The 18,975-nt window shown below is 40.4% G+C and overlaps 3 protein-coding genes and 1 pseudogene across 3 annotated transcripts in view; all 4 read left to right on the top strand.

Moving 5' to 3' along the window:
- Positions 1-2,345, top strand: part of LOC135340314 (helicase domino-like) — a 34,729-nt gene extending 32,384 nt beyond the window's left edge. The window contains exons 41-44 of the mRNA XM_064536632.1: positions 50-110; positions 274-383; positions 838-970; positions 1,391-2,345. Coding sequence (XP_064392702.1) covers positions 50-110; positions 274-383; positions 838-970; positions 1,391-2,229 — 1,143 coding nt within the window. The 3' untranslated portion in view covers positions 2,230-2,345. The remainder of the gene's footprint in view (positions 1-49; positions 111-273; positions 384-837; positions 971-1,390) is intronic.
- On the top strand, positions 2,326-6,635 carry LOC135340318 (uncharacterized). Its single transcript, XM_064536635.1, has 3 exons — positions 2,326-2,640; positions 4,082-4,293; positions 6,354-6,635. Exons 1-3 carry the CDS (start codon positions 2,443-2,445, stop codon positions 6,421-6,423), a joined length of 480 nt encoding a protein of 159 aa, XP_064392705.1. The 5' UTR covers positions 2,326-2,442; the 3' UTR covers positions 6,424-6,635.
- A 2,574-nt stretch (positions 6,636-9,209) lies between these two features.
- On the top strand, positions 9,210-10,239 carry LOC135340547 (sulfotransferase 1C2-like; annotated as a pseudogene).
- Positions 10,240-12,923: 2,684 nt separating this feature from the next.
- LOC135339459 (uncharacterized) lies at positions 12,924-18,090 on the top strand. The gene is made up of 5 exons (XM_064535562.1): positions 12,924-13,799; positions 13,867-14,043; positions 15,815-16,083; positions 17,268-17,462; positions 17,680-18,090. The coding sequence occupies exons 1-5, from the start codon at positions 13,790-13,792 to the stop codon at positions 17,869-17,871; spliced, it is 843 nt and encodes a 280-aa protein (XP_064391632.1). The 5' UTR covers positions 12,924-13,789; the 3' UTR covers positions 17,872-18,090.
- Positions 18,091-18,975: the final 885 nt, after the last annotated feature.

Consider the following 18,975-nt stretch of genomic DNA (forward strand, 5'->3'; position numbering starts at 1 on the left):
GGTTACGCTTTGCAACTCTTTGACTAATGAGTGGTTGCCCCTCCCACAGGTAAATAGAGGCAGCTACCATTCGGGGACGCCCGGCACTGTACAGTTCAAGAATGCCGCAGGTCTGTACTCGCAAAGTATTCCTCAATGATAAGAGTTATTGCTTGTACAAAAGCATGATCACTTAACTCTTCGTTTGTGACATTTGTCGCACTAGTATAGTTGATTAACAGTTATATGAATCTTCCTATGAATTCTTACTACTTCTATATCACTCTTTCCCAGACCTTGCGAAGGCTGGATACAATGTCCCTAGACCGACAGTGACTGTCGCTGGGACCAGTCAAAAGTTCCCCTCTGTCACCACGCCAACAGTCGCCTCTCCCTCAAAACTAGTGAGTATACCGTGGGTAGATCTATCTTTCTGTGATCAGTTTTGGTACAATGTTGTTTTAGTGGATTTTCTACTGAAACTATGGTGAGACTACCGTGTCTACTTCAGGTTAAGTTGTGTACATGTATATTCATGTTGCTTTAGTGTGGCGTTTGTTGCTTAGCTGTTAATGGTAGTACTAATAATGTTGGAGTACTTTGAACTATCATTCTCTCAATTTGTTTAATTTGGTCACTTTTAGTTTCACTTGTGGTCAATTTCCATGACATTGTAGTAGTTATTTAATTTTTGTTCTTGTGTTCTTACTCTCCTGAGTGTGTGTGAAGTGTACACTTTTGTGGTTACCGTGTATTTTTTACTGCTAATTTTTTCCACTGCTACCACACTGTCTGTATGAATGAGTTTGTTAAATTAAGTGTGATCTGGTCACATAATTCATTCCTATTCCCTCTCAGCCTGCAGCCACGCCCATATCCCTCCCACTGGTCACGCCCATCTCCACCAATACAGTCACTGGGGTCACACCAATAATGAGCACTACCGTGGGGAAGACCACCTACACTGTCCCAGTCAGCGTTAGTGAACTAGGTGAGTGGGAGATGAAGATTAGGTGTTGTCGTTAACATTTTCTGGAATCAATCTATGCATTTTAGCACGAGCTTGTATTTTTTTAGCGCACAGAGAGCTTGAGTATTGAGTAAGTGTGTACATCTATAGCTAAGAAAGACCGCACCCACTTCAACCCTCTACCCCAATGCACATTGACTAAGTGATGGTACTCTCCATGTCCCACTTGCTTTATAATGTGCTATAGCAGCTGTTCCTACCTGCGACACACCTTGTCAGTATCATTGCACTGGTGTTACTATTTGGAGGATACATTTAATGGTCTCTATTTTGTGAAGGTCTTGTAAATATTTTGACATGGTCTTACATGTAATTCCATCTCTCCTCTGTACATTGCGTGCAGTGTTTACTGAAGTTAAACTATTCTGTTCCCACCCCCAGGCAAGACGCTGATAGCCAGGAGTGGCCTAACACATCAGCAACTCCTCCTCTTGAGACAACAAACAATTCAACATCAACAACAACAAGCAGCAGCTGCCTCTCTCGTTTCACCCACAATCACACAGGTACCACAGACCCAATCCGCAAAGGCTACCAAGATCATCCCCACTGGGATTGAACAGCTACGGACCTCTGTCAGCTCAGTGGCTTCGATGGCTTTGCCTCTTCAACGATTCTCTGGTATCGTGCCAACCAGCGGAGTTACAAGTGCAGCTGCAACACTGAGAGGGTTGACAGGAGCGGCAGGACGAGCTTTGCAAACTGAAGAAGTGTTAGCTCTCTTAAAGCAACAATCACTTAGAATGGCCGCTACTCAGCAATACAAGACAGCTGCAGGAACTGCTCAGATCCACCCAAGAGACCCGACAACTGCAATTGCTCAGATCCAACTGAGGCCAGAAGGAACGGCTAAGACTGTAAAACAACAACTTTCGGCAGCCATCTTGCAGGGCGAGACAGCCAAGCTGATCAATCGAACCACTTCGGCTACTTCTGAGGGCGCTAACCAAATCAAAGTAGAGATGATTGATGCGAGTAGGGCCCTAGCAGCCACTCAGAAAACACAGTCTATTAAGCTAGTGCCAGCTACTGTCGCTCAAGCTAAGGTGTCTACCATTGGAGGTGGAACTACTTCTGTACAGCAAGTCACGGCTGCTCAGTTTCAACAGGTTTTGGCGTTGCAGCAAGCTGCAGCTGCTGCGAAGTCGATGGCTAAACCAAACACACCTGCACCACAGACAAGTACAGCTAGCACAAAGCCTGCAGAACAGTCAAAATGAACACACATGAACCAAAACACATTTAATTCTCATTTATTACCTTAATTATTAAAATTTTAACTAGATTAATTTGTGGTTTTGATAGTCATAAATTGACAATACGTCATCAGAATGAATGCATTCTTGGATCTTTAGCTAGCTAGCTAGCGCTGGGATAATACTTGAAGACGAAGTATAATAATTTTTGCTAGGTCTATATAATAGAGAGAGAAAATGGGGAGCAAAGGAAGCAAGCACTCTAATGTCGATGTTGAGCAGACGGATGGTGCAGCTGGCAACTCCACAATGGCCAGGGCCATCGCTAAGGGCAGGGTATATATAATCATCTCCTATCCTAACTCTGTGATTGGATACGAAGGGGTTGCATTCAACGACAGTCAGTTTAGGGAGCTGCTGATGGCACTGCAGGAGGTATGAATGTGGAGCTAGGCCGGGTTCTTGTACATATCGAGCTAGTGCATGTATGTACAGCTTGCTAGTCTAGCTGCATGCATGGTCTATCTGCATGCTAATGTGAATAAGCTTATGGAAATTTGATATGCCTAGCATATATAGCATGTGCACTGTAAATTAATGAAACCTGAAAGTCGTGTGGTAATTATAAAACATGCATTTTTTGGTGTATTCGATCTGTCTGTTTAATACGTACCTATGTACGTACGTACGTAGGCCTAGCTATGCACGTTTATTGGGGAACCTCGCTTTATATAGAGAGTGTAGTATAGGAAGATAGCATTGGCACATAATTATTATTGTCTCGGGTACAGTGCAAGTGATTATGTAACTATTCCTGTAACATTTAGCATCCCATTGGCTAAGGTTGTGATATAAGTGCACATCAAAGCCTAAAGACTACAAAAACACTCTGTCAACATGGTTGTAAATTGCTGTTTGTATATATTAGGAAATTGATGTTTGCCTATTGCTGTTTGACTAGTTATTGCCAAATTGTTTTGTTGTTAAATCAGCAATTGGACGCACTACAATAAGACTTAATGTAGATCTATTTGTGCATAAATTAGATTTTCAGATTTTCCCAATTGTGATTGTATTATCATTATCATGATGGTGACAATAGCTCTGTTGCGATTAGCTTGTTGCTTGTCCAAGATGGTTGTCAATAGTTCCTGTCACATGAATAAAAGTGTATGTAAGTGATTATTCCTCCTAAACAGTCAACTGTATTGCAAAACATACTTATTCACTAACTGTTCTTAGTGGCATTCTTTGGCTAATACTGAATAATTATACTGTCCCTACAACTGCTCATTTGCCAGGTGCTGGATAACCTTTTTTGATGTGGCCTGGCCTACACACTAACCTAATTGTGGAGTAGAGCAGGCCACGTTAGTCTATTATGGTTTGTAACCAAGCTGTTCTTTGTGACTCCAAATAGCTCAGCCAGCTCAATAAAATTGTTGTTTCTTTGCCAATTTATTCACTGCCTTGGTATGTGCTCTGTGTACCCTAAAGGAGAGTGATTGAATGGTTGTCATAGTAATTTTCTGAGGCCAAAAGCTATTTATTGTAGCAATGTGAATGGCTTCACTGTTACCTCAGTTTTTGCTGCCACAGCTTTCGTTCTTGATACTGAAGGATATGCTTCCTTTTTCTGTATAGTACGTTATACATGTGCTTTATCTGGTGGCAGTTGCTATTTTCCACATAACACTATATTATCTCACAGTCCGTTTTAAGCACCTACAATTGTTTAAATTCTACCATGTCTGCATGAGTAAGCTGAAAGTTCTTTAAGATCGATCCCTCACATTTTAAGCCCCTACAGTCTTCCATGCTTAAACCAGAGTCTTATAATAGTAATTTGTCACTTTGCGTTCTACATACCACACAGCAACTAGCTGACTTTGAAGTGATAGTCGATGCCGGAAAAGTGGATCGGTTCTGTGAATTCGTGACGTGTCACAATAGCAACGACCCGAACAAGCTGGTCTCCAAACCGAGAGTTCTGGTGGAGGTCTTCTACACGGGGGTCTATGCTGGTATTGAGAAGAAAAAGATACAGTCAACCGTACAGGAGATGCTGGACCCTCAGAGCTACTGCTTGTAAGTCCATTTATTGTGAAGATGATATATTTCTTTAGTCTACATGTATATAGTGCTGAATATGGAAGACCATGTCTAGTTGATTTTAGCACAGGGAGCCTGAGAAGGCCTCGGCGGAACAGTTAGTGGGTGCGCTTAAAGCATAGATTAAAGCATAGATTAAACCACACCCCCTCTACCCCAATGCACATTGACTAAGCGATGGTACTCTCCGTGTCCCACTTGCTTCATAATGTTCTATAGCAGCTGTTCCTACCTGCGACACACCTGGTCAGTATCATTGCACTGGTGTTACTATTTGGAGGATACATACTACCGTATAGCGCGAAATTTTCGAGGCACTTAAATTTCGATCATGGAATGGCTTCTAAAAGGATAAATTTCGCGCTATTTAGTGAAATGACGTTGTGTCTTAGCATTTCGTGGACCTAATTTTTGTGGAGGTTTGCTAACCCACGAAAACAGGAGTCCCTTGAAAATTTCGCGCTATGTGGTGTTTGTTGTAGCCTGTGGGAGCTGTGTTTAGGTATCATGACTGCGTTTCACCATGCAGTGATGTCACTATGATGTAGATACACAATGTTATACAGTTATAAATGTACCTGTGACTGCAATATTCCAGGCAAAGTTACCATCTACAGCATAAGTATGGTTTCTATGGTTTTGGTGAAGCATTACAGTAGTGTAGTAGTAATTTGAGGTCAACCATTTTGACGGCACAGGAACACATGACCTTAATTGACTCCATGTCTGTTTGCTATAGCCTGGGCCCAAAGCTTTTTTTTCATGTTAAAGTATACATGTATTCCGTGTAATAGACTCTCTTCCTACATGCAGTGTAACTATAGCAGTTTCAGAACTAACTATAGATGAATATGCAGCTGTATAGATCTGTGATGTCTAACACCACAATGGCCTTGTTGTAATCAGTTGTACATGATTCCCTGAGGGGCATACTGGTATGGTGTGGGCCTTGTGTGAATGGTCTTTGATCTGGCCATAAATACAAAGCATTCAACCTGGGCTCTTTGTAGCTCTTCTCATTGTGGTCGTCCTACAGCTAAATTTATAATAATCTCCAAAAGTCTTTATATATAGTATGTGTTTCAACCTGTGTTATAGCAGGCCACCTCTTTATTTCAGCCATTGTTGATTCTCCCTATGGACAGGTGTCACTGTATTACCTACCCTCACCCCCAGCCTAAGTTTACACTCACACGTACCAGGCATATAGGTGGTACATGCATATACGTTGATTACAAACTATGAATATGTCCTCTCGCCTAATACAGTGCATCCAGTCTAGAGAGTAGAATACAAAAATAGGTGAGTAGTTGTACTTAAATGTATCTCAAGATTGGAACATTTCTAAGAAATTGTCCATTGTATAGGTAAAAGAATAAGCATGATTCAAAAATATTTCCCCAAAAGTTGTTGTAGTGGAAAATAATTTTAGGTGATAAAAGGGGTGGTCGCAAAAAAATGTACGTAACATCAATTATCTCTGGAACTAATTGGAAAAAAAATTTGTTATCAAAAGTTAGACAATTTATTCAAGCTTACTCTGTGTAATTTTATAGACTTTAGCCGTAAGGTTTTCTTCAAATCTCTCCCTAACCGAAACGGCACTAAAAACTAGCAATTTTGAGCACTGCGGAGGATGTGTAGATATTTAAGTAACATCGAATCTTTCATAAGATAGCCAAACTATCTATAGATGTTGTGACAAAGTTCCAAACCTTAACCGGAAACCGTTGGCCTTTTCTCTCCCTAACCGATTACCCACTATAACAATTGGGTACTGTTTTATTAATCACCACAAACCCACCACCTTATGTTGTCATGGAAATAATTTTGGATGTGATGTAGCTTATTCATTCGCCTACACAATGGTATCAGCAGATTTTCTTAGAAATGTTCCAATCATAAGATATTTACATTTAAGTACAACTACTCACACATTTTGGGTATTCGACTCTTTAGACTGGATGCACTGTATACGTACTACACACAACAAACAGTACATGATGTACAACTTTATCATGTGACTCTCCCCACAGTATTGACGTGCGGTGTGAGATGGGACGTTACCACACGACCAACCACTTAGAGACATTGCTTAGAGTATGAACTTCCCGTCGCCTATTCATCATCTGACCTGATTTTCAGAACTCTGCCTCGATTCAGGACTCGTGTTTTCTTAATTTTGTATATACATGTTTGCGTGTACCTGATTGTACTTTCTGTTTCAGTTAGGTTTATTTATACTATTTGTTATGTCCACCAAATTTTTGTTTGCTATGCAGATTTGCTGTTCGTGGATAATAATGATCTTATTAGTCTATCTAAGAAAATTAATGTCTATATATACTCGTTGTATATGTCTATATATAATAGGGTGCCAGTGACGATCAATTTAAGGTTATATACACTTGAACCTTAATTTGAATATAATTTTAAGGACACGAGCTTATAATTTTTTGTCTATAGCTCTGGTGGCTGCATGCATAGGGAGGTTCACTCAAAAGAGCAAATATTTGGATATATATAATTATATATATATATATATATTGCATGCATGCATGTGGCTTAACAAATATTTTTAAAGCTCCAACTCTCTATTTATGCTGCATAATAATTATATGCATGCATGTGGTCCTATATATAGTAATAATTAACGAGTGCTGCAAGCTGTGCTGTGCTGTGCTGTGCTAAGTAATTAATGCATGCTTCCTTCCATTCTCGCCATCTTACACTCAGGAGTGTAATAATGTTACATGTTATGTTGTTACGTTATTATTGTTGATTGCATGCAGAATTAATTGAATTCCACAGTTATTATAATATTAAAGAGAGGAGTTGATCATGATCACAAAATATCCCACATAATTGCTAAAAATTAAACGAAATTTTTCGCTCGGGTCCCCCCCCCACAGAAACATGTATGGGGGCCCTCGTCTAGTGTACTGGCACTTTTAAGGTTTCAATACCCCTGAGACATCATTTGGCGAGGGTGCATGTCATTACAGCTAGTTTGGTAACCTCATCATTATTTGTGTCGTCCTGCAGTTCCACCAGTACTTTGAGGCATTATTTGCAAAAGGGGAGGGGTTTGTGACAAGGGTTCTGGGTGTGGCTGGGTTGGGTTACCAATGGGGCCAAATTGAGTTGCCAATTAACACTAATCGAGGTACACCCCTTCGAGAGACCAGATCAACTCCCACGTAATCAGAGCAATTTTGCATGCTGAGGTCAACTCTAACAGATCAACTTTTCATAGTCAACTCCTCTAATCAACTCAATCTTGAAATCCAGTAATTAACTTAAAGGTGTTGACCTCTATTTTTAGCTAATTACTGTCGTGCATGTGCGTCCTTGCCAAAGTACGCCTCATATAGATTTTATCACAATGCACACTCATTCACAATGGCTCAATTCATCGAACAATTGAGGAGCTAGGAAAGATTTTAAATTTGAGGGGTATGATCTACACAAAATAAGAGAGACATCTTGTGACATTTTATAGAAATCCATCAGCCCAGAATAGGTCCTGATATTATGCTCAAAACAATTTTAGCACCAATTAGGTGTCTTGGGCAACACTGTCCATTTTTGATAAAGATCATTACATTAAGTTTTGGATAACGACGTTCTCATGGCACGATACTTCGATAATTACAGCGGGGAGCCAGAGGTGGCTACTTTTTGAGGCAGAAACATTATTTTTAAAAGTCCTTGTAGGGAATCCACTAGCCTTAATTAATTATTCCAGGCCACTTTAAAATACGAACTACATGTATTACAATAAGTCATTAAGTGGCTAGGACGCGACATATAAAACAACACAGCTTGAGTAAGTGCTACTTTGATAATGTCCTAAGATGTAGTGTGTTGCATATTTGGAGGGTCTCCTTAAAAAATGTACACAAGATACAATATACATGACGATTGTACGTTAAAACATAGTGCCTTTATATGTGCTCTACTGTCTACGCAGTTTTGTATAATGATTTTACAAATGCCCCCTCACTCAACCACTTGTCTAGCACTTTGGTCCTTCACTGATCTTTTTGTTCATATCGCTTCATAGCTGATTGATGTGGTTTAGCCTGGCCCAAGCCTAAATTAATGTACTTACAATGTGATAAATGTACATAATTATGTGTTTGACTCATGATTATTACCGTACAATTGACAGACTGTTTGTCAGTAGGAGTGCTGGCACTCGTAGTCTGTAGTGTGCACTAATTCCTTATATAATTAATTATTGTTTTTTTTATATAACACTCTGCAGGTACAGAGATCTACCATTGGGTTGCTGAGTACTGGCAATCTCAACAGGTTGCTCCGATCCCTCAGCGGCACGTCTCGTTCACATGGAGCATGCAGTGACTAACAAAATTAATTAGCAGTAATTTTTGAAACTCATCTTACTCTGTTTTTATATTACTCTTGTCCTGGACGGAGAAACAGAGTCGCCTTCCAGCGGCTCCAACGGTCTGACTAATGGTGGTCTTGCTACGTGTGTGTGTGTGTGTGTGTGTGTGTGTGTGGAGAAACCCCTACCCCACTAGTGTCTTTGGATATCTTTCTCGGAGCCGAGTACTCGTTGGGCTGCCAGTGACACTTGTGAGAGGCCTGGGTAGCCATCTCTAGCTCTGTTGTTTTAATGTATTTTTCCTACGAACCATAAGGTATAACGTATTCTCATTTTCCGTTTTATTATCAACAATAAATTTAGCGCATGTGCACTAACACCCTGCAATGAACACCAGGCCGTGTTTTAATCGGCGTGGATTCTAGGCTAGGATTCACCTTTCGCACGCAGAGATGTCCACTATAGATACTATAAATTAAGAAAAAAGACGCTTGGGAAGCATTTAAACATGTGCTTATACGTACCTCAATGTCAGAGCATCTTCACTCATGCTGGACTAAATTTACCATAATTATATGGTAACTCCTGAGAGCATTGCAGAGGCAGCCAGTCTCCCCGTTGACCCTAGTGATGTGTGGATAGCTACCTACCCCAAGTCTGGAACAACATGGACACAAAACATTTGAAACTGATCCGAAACAAAGGAGAAAAAGATGGCGTTCAATTAATGCTAAGTGTGCCATGGGCAGAAGCAAACAGTAATCTTAGCGGATTGAAAATCAACCTCTCCACTTTACCGAAACCTCGTACCTTCAAGAGTCACTTGACGTACGACTTAATGCCCTGTGGTAAACCAAACACCACTAATTGTAAGTACATATACGTTGCTCGTAACCCAAAGGATGTGGCAGTCTCCTATTTTTTTCACTACGTACGGATCTCTGTTAGGAAAGACGCTACCTTGGATTGGGATATCTTCTTCCGCAACTTCATCTATGGAAACGTTGACTTAGGGGACTTTTTTGATCATGTTCTGAGCTGGTGGCCTCACAGAAACGAGGATAATGTTCTCTTCCTCATGTTTGAAGATATGAAGAAGGACCCACGAGCAGCCATCACTCGTATTGCAATGTTCATTGGTTCTGACATTTCCGAGGAGGTGGTCGACAAAATTGTTGCTGAAACATCTTTTGATTCAATGAAGAAAGACGAAATTGCCAATTATTCAGTCATTGACTTTTGTTATAATCCTGGTTCGACTCAATTCTTGAGAAAAGGGGATGTGGGTGACTGGAGAAACCACTTGTCACCCGAGCAATCTGCTGAGATTGACCAACTCTGTCGAGAAAAGCTCAAGGACACTGGACTAGTGTTTGACTTTGGAGAGTAGAATATTGTATTTCCTTTGAACCAGAACTAGAATCTATAATCATTGCACTAGAGAGATCAGGCTAATATTGCATGCTAGAATAGTAGATTGCCTCTTTGATTGGGCTTGTGTAGTGGAAGTTTCAGTTATTGGTACATTCAAGAGTGCTGACCTTTGCAGCTCACTTGGAAGTTTTGGTCAAATATATAGTAAAATGCAAAAAACCACTTGAAATAATAGTTTACATACCATATAGCGTGTAATTTTCGTGGGGCAAAATATTCGTGGTTGGAGCTCTGTATGGTGTCATCTACGGTGGCCGATGTAGGCCTTGCCCAATTATGCTCAAAATTTTACCTAGTCTCCAAGTCTCATGCATTGTACCTATTAGTCTTTAATTATTACCTAATTATTACCCATTATTCTCGATAAAAATCATCAACGAGAATTAATTATACTGCAACACCACAGACGCTTCTATATATATAATCTTCTAAGGAGCTATACTGGTGAAAGAAATCTTAGAAAAGAGTTAACTGATCTAGTAGTACTATAGCCTCAAATCCACGCCGATTAAAATACGTATTTTAATCAGCGTGGATTCGAGGCTAGTAGTACTACTATAGCACCTTCCATATGTATACTCAGTATTAGCATTACTCTGCTATTGAGGCTATATATAGTGCTTCTATAAAATCATACTTTCTACCAAAATTTGGTAAAAATTGCCTAATAGGCTCATATTTTTTGCCTATTAGGCTTGCATAACCCTTCCTTGCCATTCGTGAAATCTGGAACAGGAGCGTCTTTAGGTCGATCAATTAGTGTGGATCCGGCCTCACCACGCCTCCATGTCATTCTATTAGTCTAGATCCGGCTAGCAATTCTAGCTGGGACTCCCAGTTCTAGCTCGTTTTGTTTAGCGTGTCAGAGACTGGGAGAAGATGATTGGCACTCCTTGGCTCCTTTGGATGTACAGCTGTCCAGATCCCTAGAACATACCCTCCATTCTGACGAGTTATCAGTGCATAGGGTGCTTACTAGATTCTTGCCAGCCAGTACAGTTCAAGCTACACACAGCACCGCTCAACTATTCTCTACCCCATTATCTAGCTAAATCTGGTCCAACTAGACAGCAGACACAGCTAGTTAATTCAGTAAAGCCAGGGGTAGCCCTACTTCTACGGTTGTTCAGTACCCACGGTAACAAAAAAAACCAGGGCAGGCTGCTCAGGCCATTCCCTTCAAATTAAATTTGCTAGAAATAACTATTCAAGACACTTCTACTTCATTAGAATTGCAAAAGTATGGAATAAATTGCCGTCGAATTTAATAAATCTAGATTCATCTCTAGGAACAATCAAGAAAAAGACTTCGGACTTTTTAGTGTCAGATTTTCTAGAAAACTTTGACACAAATAACTTATGTTCATTTCATATGGTTTGCCCATGCTCTAAATGTCATATATAGGATCCTCTGTTAACTATACTTATCACTCTATAGATTATATAATATACATCAGCTGCTCCAATGTTGGAGTAAGTCTGTCAGCTATTTCCTCTCACCCAATAATTTTCACTTAATTTCTTTTGTCATGCTGTAAAGTTCACATAATAATAATAATAACAATTCCTCTGGGCTGGGCTAACTAGTTGAGCCACGCCTCCCAATTCTCAAGGCTAGGTACATGTCTCTGTCTAGCTGCTTCTTCAGCTTCTTGCTCAGTTTTGTGGCTTAGAGAAAGGCCAGCTACTCAGGGGGAAGAGTCGAGATGAAAGTCTGGCAGCCAGGTGACGTCCAAACGGTCAGTTATTCTTTCCACCAACTTTTTAATCTAGTCTAGTCCTGCTTGCACTGCTACTACTACTGTTACTCTTCCTACTACTACTACTGCTACTCTTCCTAGCTAGTCAAAGGTTTCTTTTTTTTTTTTTTTTTTTTAACTACGTACATATGCACAAAGAGACATCAAAGCTTACATCAAAGGACACAGATTTTTAGCCTACTTGACTGATAAGGCCGTTACCTAGACTACAGTTTGTTTGTCAGGGAGGAGCTCACATACAACTTCATCTAATTCATCATAACGATTCGTTACCGTTGTTGTAATTTCTACAACAGATTGCCAACGAAAGAGATAATGCTCAATGCTCCACCGCACCTATTAGCATAGATAGTAGAGGAAGGGGGATTGGAAACACAGGCAATTAGCACTATTTCACACGGACCGTCCTTGCTACTTCCTCTACTATCTATGCTATTAGTCTCAAAATTATGCTAGCATATTGGGCAAGGCCTAGTGTCCGATAGGGGTCCGCCTCTGCTTGTTGCCCTCCTATGCCGCGCACGGTAAAGGGTCGCCGTATTCTCTACCGGCGAGCGGTAAAGAGCGACCGCCTCACTGTGGTGGCCACTTTATGACCGCCGCGTCAAAAACCTCGCCGCCAGCGGTAACAATCGCGAGATATCTCAAAATTCTAATAAGAGCGCATCTTACGTTTGCAGCATCTGTGTGGAGAGCTTTTAAATTATTACACATCCCAGAGGACCTTCATAAAGCATAGACTATTCACAGGGATTTAATTTGTAAGCTCTGGAGTACTATGCCATAGTACTCCTGTCCAGGGCTTACAGATGAAATCCATATGCGCTCTTATTAGAATAGCGTAGGTGTGCTCTTATTAGAAACATATACCTTTACCAGAGATACTTCTGTTTTGGACCCCTCACCGTGGGCGGTAAAAGAAGGCGGTCGGCGGAGGAGGTGGGTGACCCCTCGGCCACCGTCACTGTCTTGCGCATGCGTGCTACATCTAGTCCATATTATTTTACAGGGGTAGAGTCTTGCAACATAAACTTTTAACCAGTCTGCGCATGCGTAGAGATCTGCCACCATGTGATCAGTAAAAATGGATTCTAAAGTGAAGTCCAGGACTTGTATCACTATGTAGCTAGCTGAGGCAAGTAGTAAAATCAAAAGTGGGCAGTCTATCTTGGGATGGTGTTGTCACTGTCATTGGTCCTACAAGGCTGAAACACTGCCATTCGATTGAAGTCTTTATAAGGATACGGCCAACTTAAAAGAAGGCCGCAAGATATATTACATGTCCGACTACGAAACTAGGGTATTAAAGCTTCCTCTTCTACCAAGTTCCTATTGGTTCGAACTCATGCATGGATGTATTGTTTTGACCACGATGTCAATCCCACTACAGTGAACTCTGCTACATTCTACAACATCCACGAGTTAGAGCTGGCACCACTGGTTGCAAGCTCGAAGTTTAATACACAAGGCTATGGCAACCTCTGCAAATTTTAACTCCTGCTGATGTATTACACTCATGCTGCACATCACTATAATAAATTAATTTGGGGTTCAGACACTTCCACGCTGGAGTACTCTGGCTCACCAATTACATCGTAATATCATTTCTGTACACATCACCCTCCACTGTTATAATTATGTGAAAAGAGAGTTTTGAGGCTGCCTTACTCATTTCCACACGCACATGCACTGACCCTTAGCTAATAGTCTGCGGTGAGATCAAAGGCAGATCTCTGCGCATGTGCAGACCGATTAAAAGTTCAAAACCCTGTACCAGGATACAGTATAATTATGTGTATTTGTAAAAAGCCATTGATTATTAGCTACCTACTGGTGTGTGAAAGTGAAACTGTTTCATTAAGTGAGTGTGACTTTGTTCTATTGCACTGAAGATCCAGCTAGACTGTGTAGATTCGTCACTGAGATGTCTGAGGGTAAGATATAAAAGTTGTATATCTTACTATGAATTAAACTAGTTACATCTTTTGCAATCCACTACAGAAAAGATTTCAGCTACACCAGATGTGCACCCAGGAGACACGTACTCCAACCAACCACCACCTCCTCAACCTTACCTTGGCTACCCTCCATTACCAGGTGCTCCTGGAACAATTGCCTACGACCCCACAAAACAACCAATGGGAGTAGGAGCAGCACAGTCAGGGCCAATGCCTGCAGGTTAAACTTGTAGCATACATGCTTGCATGGAGTACTGTAGAGACGCTTATAATTTTTTTAAGGGGAATAAAACAATGCATACTCCTAGTGGACTAGAAAAATTATAACTCCATGCATGTATTAGCCTCGATTCCAGGCCGCTTGAAAAAGGCGGCCTGGTATACCTTGTATGCGCATGCGCGAAATAATTGACCATCATACAAATTGTAAAAAAACGGACAAAGTTACAAAAGGGAATAATACGTATGACAATGTGACCAAAATGACAGCTTTTTCAGAGACACTAATCAAAGTAGAATAATTATGCTGCAGCAGTGTTAGTTCTTCTAGCTCTGTTTATCAAAGAGACAGTTCAAGAAAGCCTCCCAGACAGCTAGAGCTGCCAGCTAGGAAGAGTGGTGGACTCTTTAATACATCAGTAGATTTAGTAGCAGAATACTTGCCTGGTCTATATTACCACAGCCTCATCAGGGGACCCACAGGAACACATCATGCCTTTCCTGTAGCCTTACAGTGTAGGGTGTCGTTAAGGCTTGATGCAATAAAGGGCGTATATGAACTCAGTCATCTTTGCACAATACTTCTATGTAACGGACTGTAAAATCAGAATACAAATAGTATACGGTTTATTTTACTGACAGTATCCACAAATACACGGATTACCCCCTTTTTGGGGTAATGTACACGCATGCGCATACAAGGTATACCAGGCCGCCTTTTTCAAGCGGCCTGGAATCGAGGCTATGCATGTATATCCAATTACCCCTATGAATTTGATTTGATTTTAAAATGTAAAATATGTGTTTACTGAGGTCAAATGATGGGTCTAATACCTGCTAAGTGGTTTTGCTAAGTGGTTTGTGGCCTAGATGTTTACTCCATAATCTGGTTGAGAATATTCACAATCATGACAGTAAAGTATATATAGCAACATTTTCTTCAGTGGATGTACCATCTGACTTCTGCATGTGCACTATCTCTTCACTATACAAAGACTGGTCGTCCCATAAAATATGTCCATGCACTGAATGGAAACAGAGTAGTCTAGAATTGTAACATTTGCAAGAAACACTGCAACGAGTAGTTAACTATGTTTGGAAATGTATACATGTAGTATTGAGTTAGCAAATGTAATAACACTAGCACACACGCACACATTTAATACATTCTTTACATGCAGGTTGATGTAGATTATATATAAAGTGTGTAAACAGTATTTACAAATGGTTTTGTAGAATCTGGGATGGGTGAAAGAATTGGCTGTGGTTTCTTGAAATCTGACTTAGAGCCAAAAAGTTATTTAATGGGTCCCCCTCCCCGCCCCTTCAATATACATGCATGTTCATAGATTGAAGAGAAAGGGATTGGCACGAAAATCAAGATTATTTTTTATTCATTTCCAAATGATACCTACCATCAGGGGGCATGTGTTTTTAAGTGTTGGAGGGGTCTTTGAGAAGTAGGCATTAGACACAATAAGTTTCCCGGGTTTTCGCAGGAGTTTTAGGGCGAAACACAAATGGTTTCAGGCCCATCTGTCTACACTCTATGCAAAAGCATCACGTGAACTGCCTCCGTTGCCTGGAATCCCTTTCTCTTCAATCTATGGTTAGACCAAGTGTTGCTTGTGAAACCTATAATTAGACACTAGATTATAATTATATATACTGCAGCCCCGGTAACATGCATTGTGAAGTTCTCTTGTATACCGGCATTGTAAAAATGATATGTATAATGTCAAGCATTTTCTTATGGTTTCATGTGAATGCAGGAAATGGTGCCCCTCCCTACTACCCTAACCCCAACTCTCAGCCACCACCAGGAAATGGTGCCTCTCCCTACTATCCCAATCCCAACTCTCAGCCACCACCAGGAAATGGTGCCCCTCCCTACTATCCCAACCCCAACTCTCAGCCACCACCAGGAAAGGGTGCCTCTCCCTATTATCCCAATCCCAACTCTCAGCCACCACCAGGATATGGTGCCCCTCCCTACTATCCCAATTCTCAGCCACCACCTGGAGCATGGCCACCTCAACCAGTGAGTGCATGTGTTCATCTCAATATCACATTAGGAACTATAAAATTATGCTGTACACATCGATCAGTGTCAACCTTTTTCAACTCACTTGAAATGCAAAACATATAGGCATTGTAAATGCCAATAGTTGGGGGTGTGGTGTTGTTTGTGTGCATGTCACAGCAGAGAAGGTACGACAGGCGTACAGCGTTATTGCTGTGCCATTCAATTAGAGAAAAAACAGCCTGGACACAGCAATAACATTGTATGTGGGCGGATAATTAGTGTTTCAATCGAAGGGTAATTGCTTGAGCTGTATACAGCGCCTATCAGCGTGATCATGCAGAGGCCGTTTTTATATAAAGGCCGCACTCAAATAGTAGCCTCTCTATATACAGCCCATCTTCAGTGCAATAGAAGCCGCTCTCAAATATAGTAGCCTCATCAGTGAACTTTCACCCTATATCTGAGGCAATCATCTCTGCACTATTGATACTGCATGGTATCAATGCTGGTGTCTGTAGCAACTAGCTAGTAGATAAGACTTTCTCATGGCAAAGTTTGAGTTTGTGCAGGTGAAAAGAACTTCTAAAATTTCCTGCTATGTATAAAGTAGGGGAGCTCAAACTGTATAAGAATTGTCACCTATAGTACAATATTGATGGATTTGTACTGACATTAGACAAAATACAGCCAGATGTGGGAGGGTCTGCTCTAATCTGATGATATGATAAGACAATAAAGTGCTCTCAGGAGATGAATTCCATTCACTTCTGTGACATGCACACAAACTATTAGACACCCTTGTAATGCACACTATAATTATGTAGGCTATGTATTCTGAGGCCAATTTTTCCAAGTAAAAAGTATAGGCCTGATAATTCCCATTAATTCTTTAAACATGTGCCTATTATTCTCATATAAAAGTACACTGTTATCTATACTCTAATTCTATATTGAGAAGACACATGACTAATATATAATATAAGACACAGTCATGGCTATAATATAAGACATGCGACAATAAACCTTGACATAACATGATAAGCTGCTACAAAAATTAATGGTGCATGGTGATGCCAATCTCTTAGCAGGCTTTTAACAACAATGTGATTGCAATATTCAGTTTCATTTTTCTGAGGCTTCCTATAATTATGGTGGCCTATAGTTACACACAACTTCATATACATGTATATACATTCCAGATTGCCCAGCAACAGACCAGCAGCAATGTGGTGGTGGTCAACTCCCAACCCTCAGCGATGTCCTCCACAGTGTATGTGACCAGCAATGATCAGTCCTCCTTCATATTTGGTGTTGTGGTTTCTGTGGTGGCAGTCTTCTGTCTCTGCTGGTGGTCTCTGGTCTGCACCATCCCAGGGGCTGTGGTGGGACACATGGTGAGCTCTTTATACTATAATTGGCAGGCTTCCATGCAGTTCATTTAATTTTGCTTCAGGTTAATGAGTCTGCATGTAAAGATTCAATGTCATTAGTGTTCACGTGCATGCATGTGTACGTGGGCACATTAATCATGTGTATAACTATACAAAATTCTGGTCGCATGATTCAACGGTATACATGTTCCATTCAACTTACCCAATCTATGGCATGCAGGCTGCAGCTGCTGGCAGGAATGGAGACAAAGTAACCAAGAAGAAGTACGACCAAATCTCCGGGGTACTCATAGTGGCTGGTATCATCTTCCAAGTCATTGGCCCCATCATCATCATAGGAAGTTCTGTGGCAAGTGTGGCGAGATTGTCTAGCAGCATACCATCATCATATTACTATTATAATTCAGGCTAAGAATAATTAGACTTGGATTGTCTGCAGTAGCAAGACCTATACATGTATAGGTGTATACTAGATATAAACACTAAGTGTAGGTGTGATAATTATGATTATTTTTATACCACTTAATTAAATCAATCATTCAAAAGTGAATGATGGTAATTGTCGCAGACTGTCCCAAAACTATGATACTATTATAATTATGCTGTATACTTTATAGTTCTATTTGAACAACTGTTTAAAACTTAATAAATTTTTGCACCGCATAAAGTATTATATTACAGGTACAGTGCAACAACCAAAGAGAGTAGATTTTTTTTTATATTATTTTTTTTCACATTTTGTGGCATATCTTCTGAAGTAAAAGTGATATGATCTATTTGAGTGCAGGTACTGAAAGTTCAATTATTGGCGCTTCCATTGGACCACCACCTGTTACATCATATGACATCATCACTATGAAATGGCTGTCTGAAGATGTGTACCTCTGAAAATATGTTAGGAATAGAAGTAGCTTATTTGTTTGAGTTAAGATCTGAAATTTATTGTGTATGTACCTGACTATATTGCTCATCTTTTGAGCTTCAACGGAAGTCTGGGCTGCTAGTAAGTTCTGAGAAATACTGAATTTTGTTGTTTTTTGGTGGCAAATATGTTAGGAATACAACTTTTGATTTTATGCTAGTTAAGGTCTGATTTTTGAGGAGCATGTACTACAATAGCATAGAATTCATCTGTACTAACTTACAGGAGCTAGACAAGTCTCATCTTTGCTAGAGCAGCCCTTCTTGTCAAAAATGGTGATTTTGCTCCGTTTTGCTACTTTTGCTGACGTATGCAATGATATTCATTGATTTGTGACATCACAAATCATCTTGTTGTTATTTGCTACATCCAAAGGTCATGTGATGTCTACCTGCAAATACACAGTTGGTGTTGGTCATTCTGTGTCACAGGGCGTGGTAATTGAGCTTACTACGTAGCCAAATTGCCCCAAAAGTCATAAAAAGCACTGTTTTTGACAAGATGGGCCGCTCTAGCAAAGAAGAGGCTAGCCTAACTCCTGTAAGTTAGTACAGATGAAAAGTACACTATTGTAGTACATGCTGCTCAAAAATC

The sequence above is a fragment of the Halichondria panicea genome, chromosome 8 (assembly GCF_963675165.1).
Source record: "Halichondria panicea chromosome 8, odHalPani1.1, whole genome shotgun sequence".
Classification (NCBI taxonomy): Eukaryota; Metazoa; Porifera; class Demospongiae; order Suberitida; family Halichondriidae; genus Halichondria; species Halichondria panicea.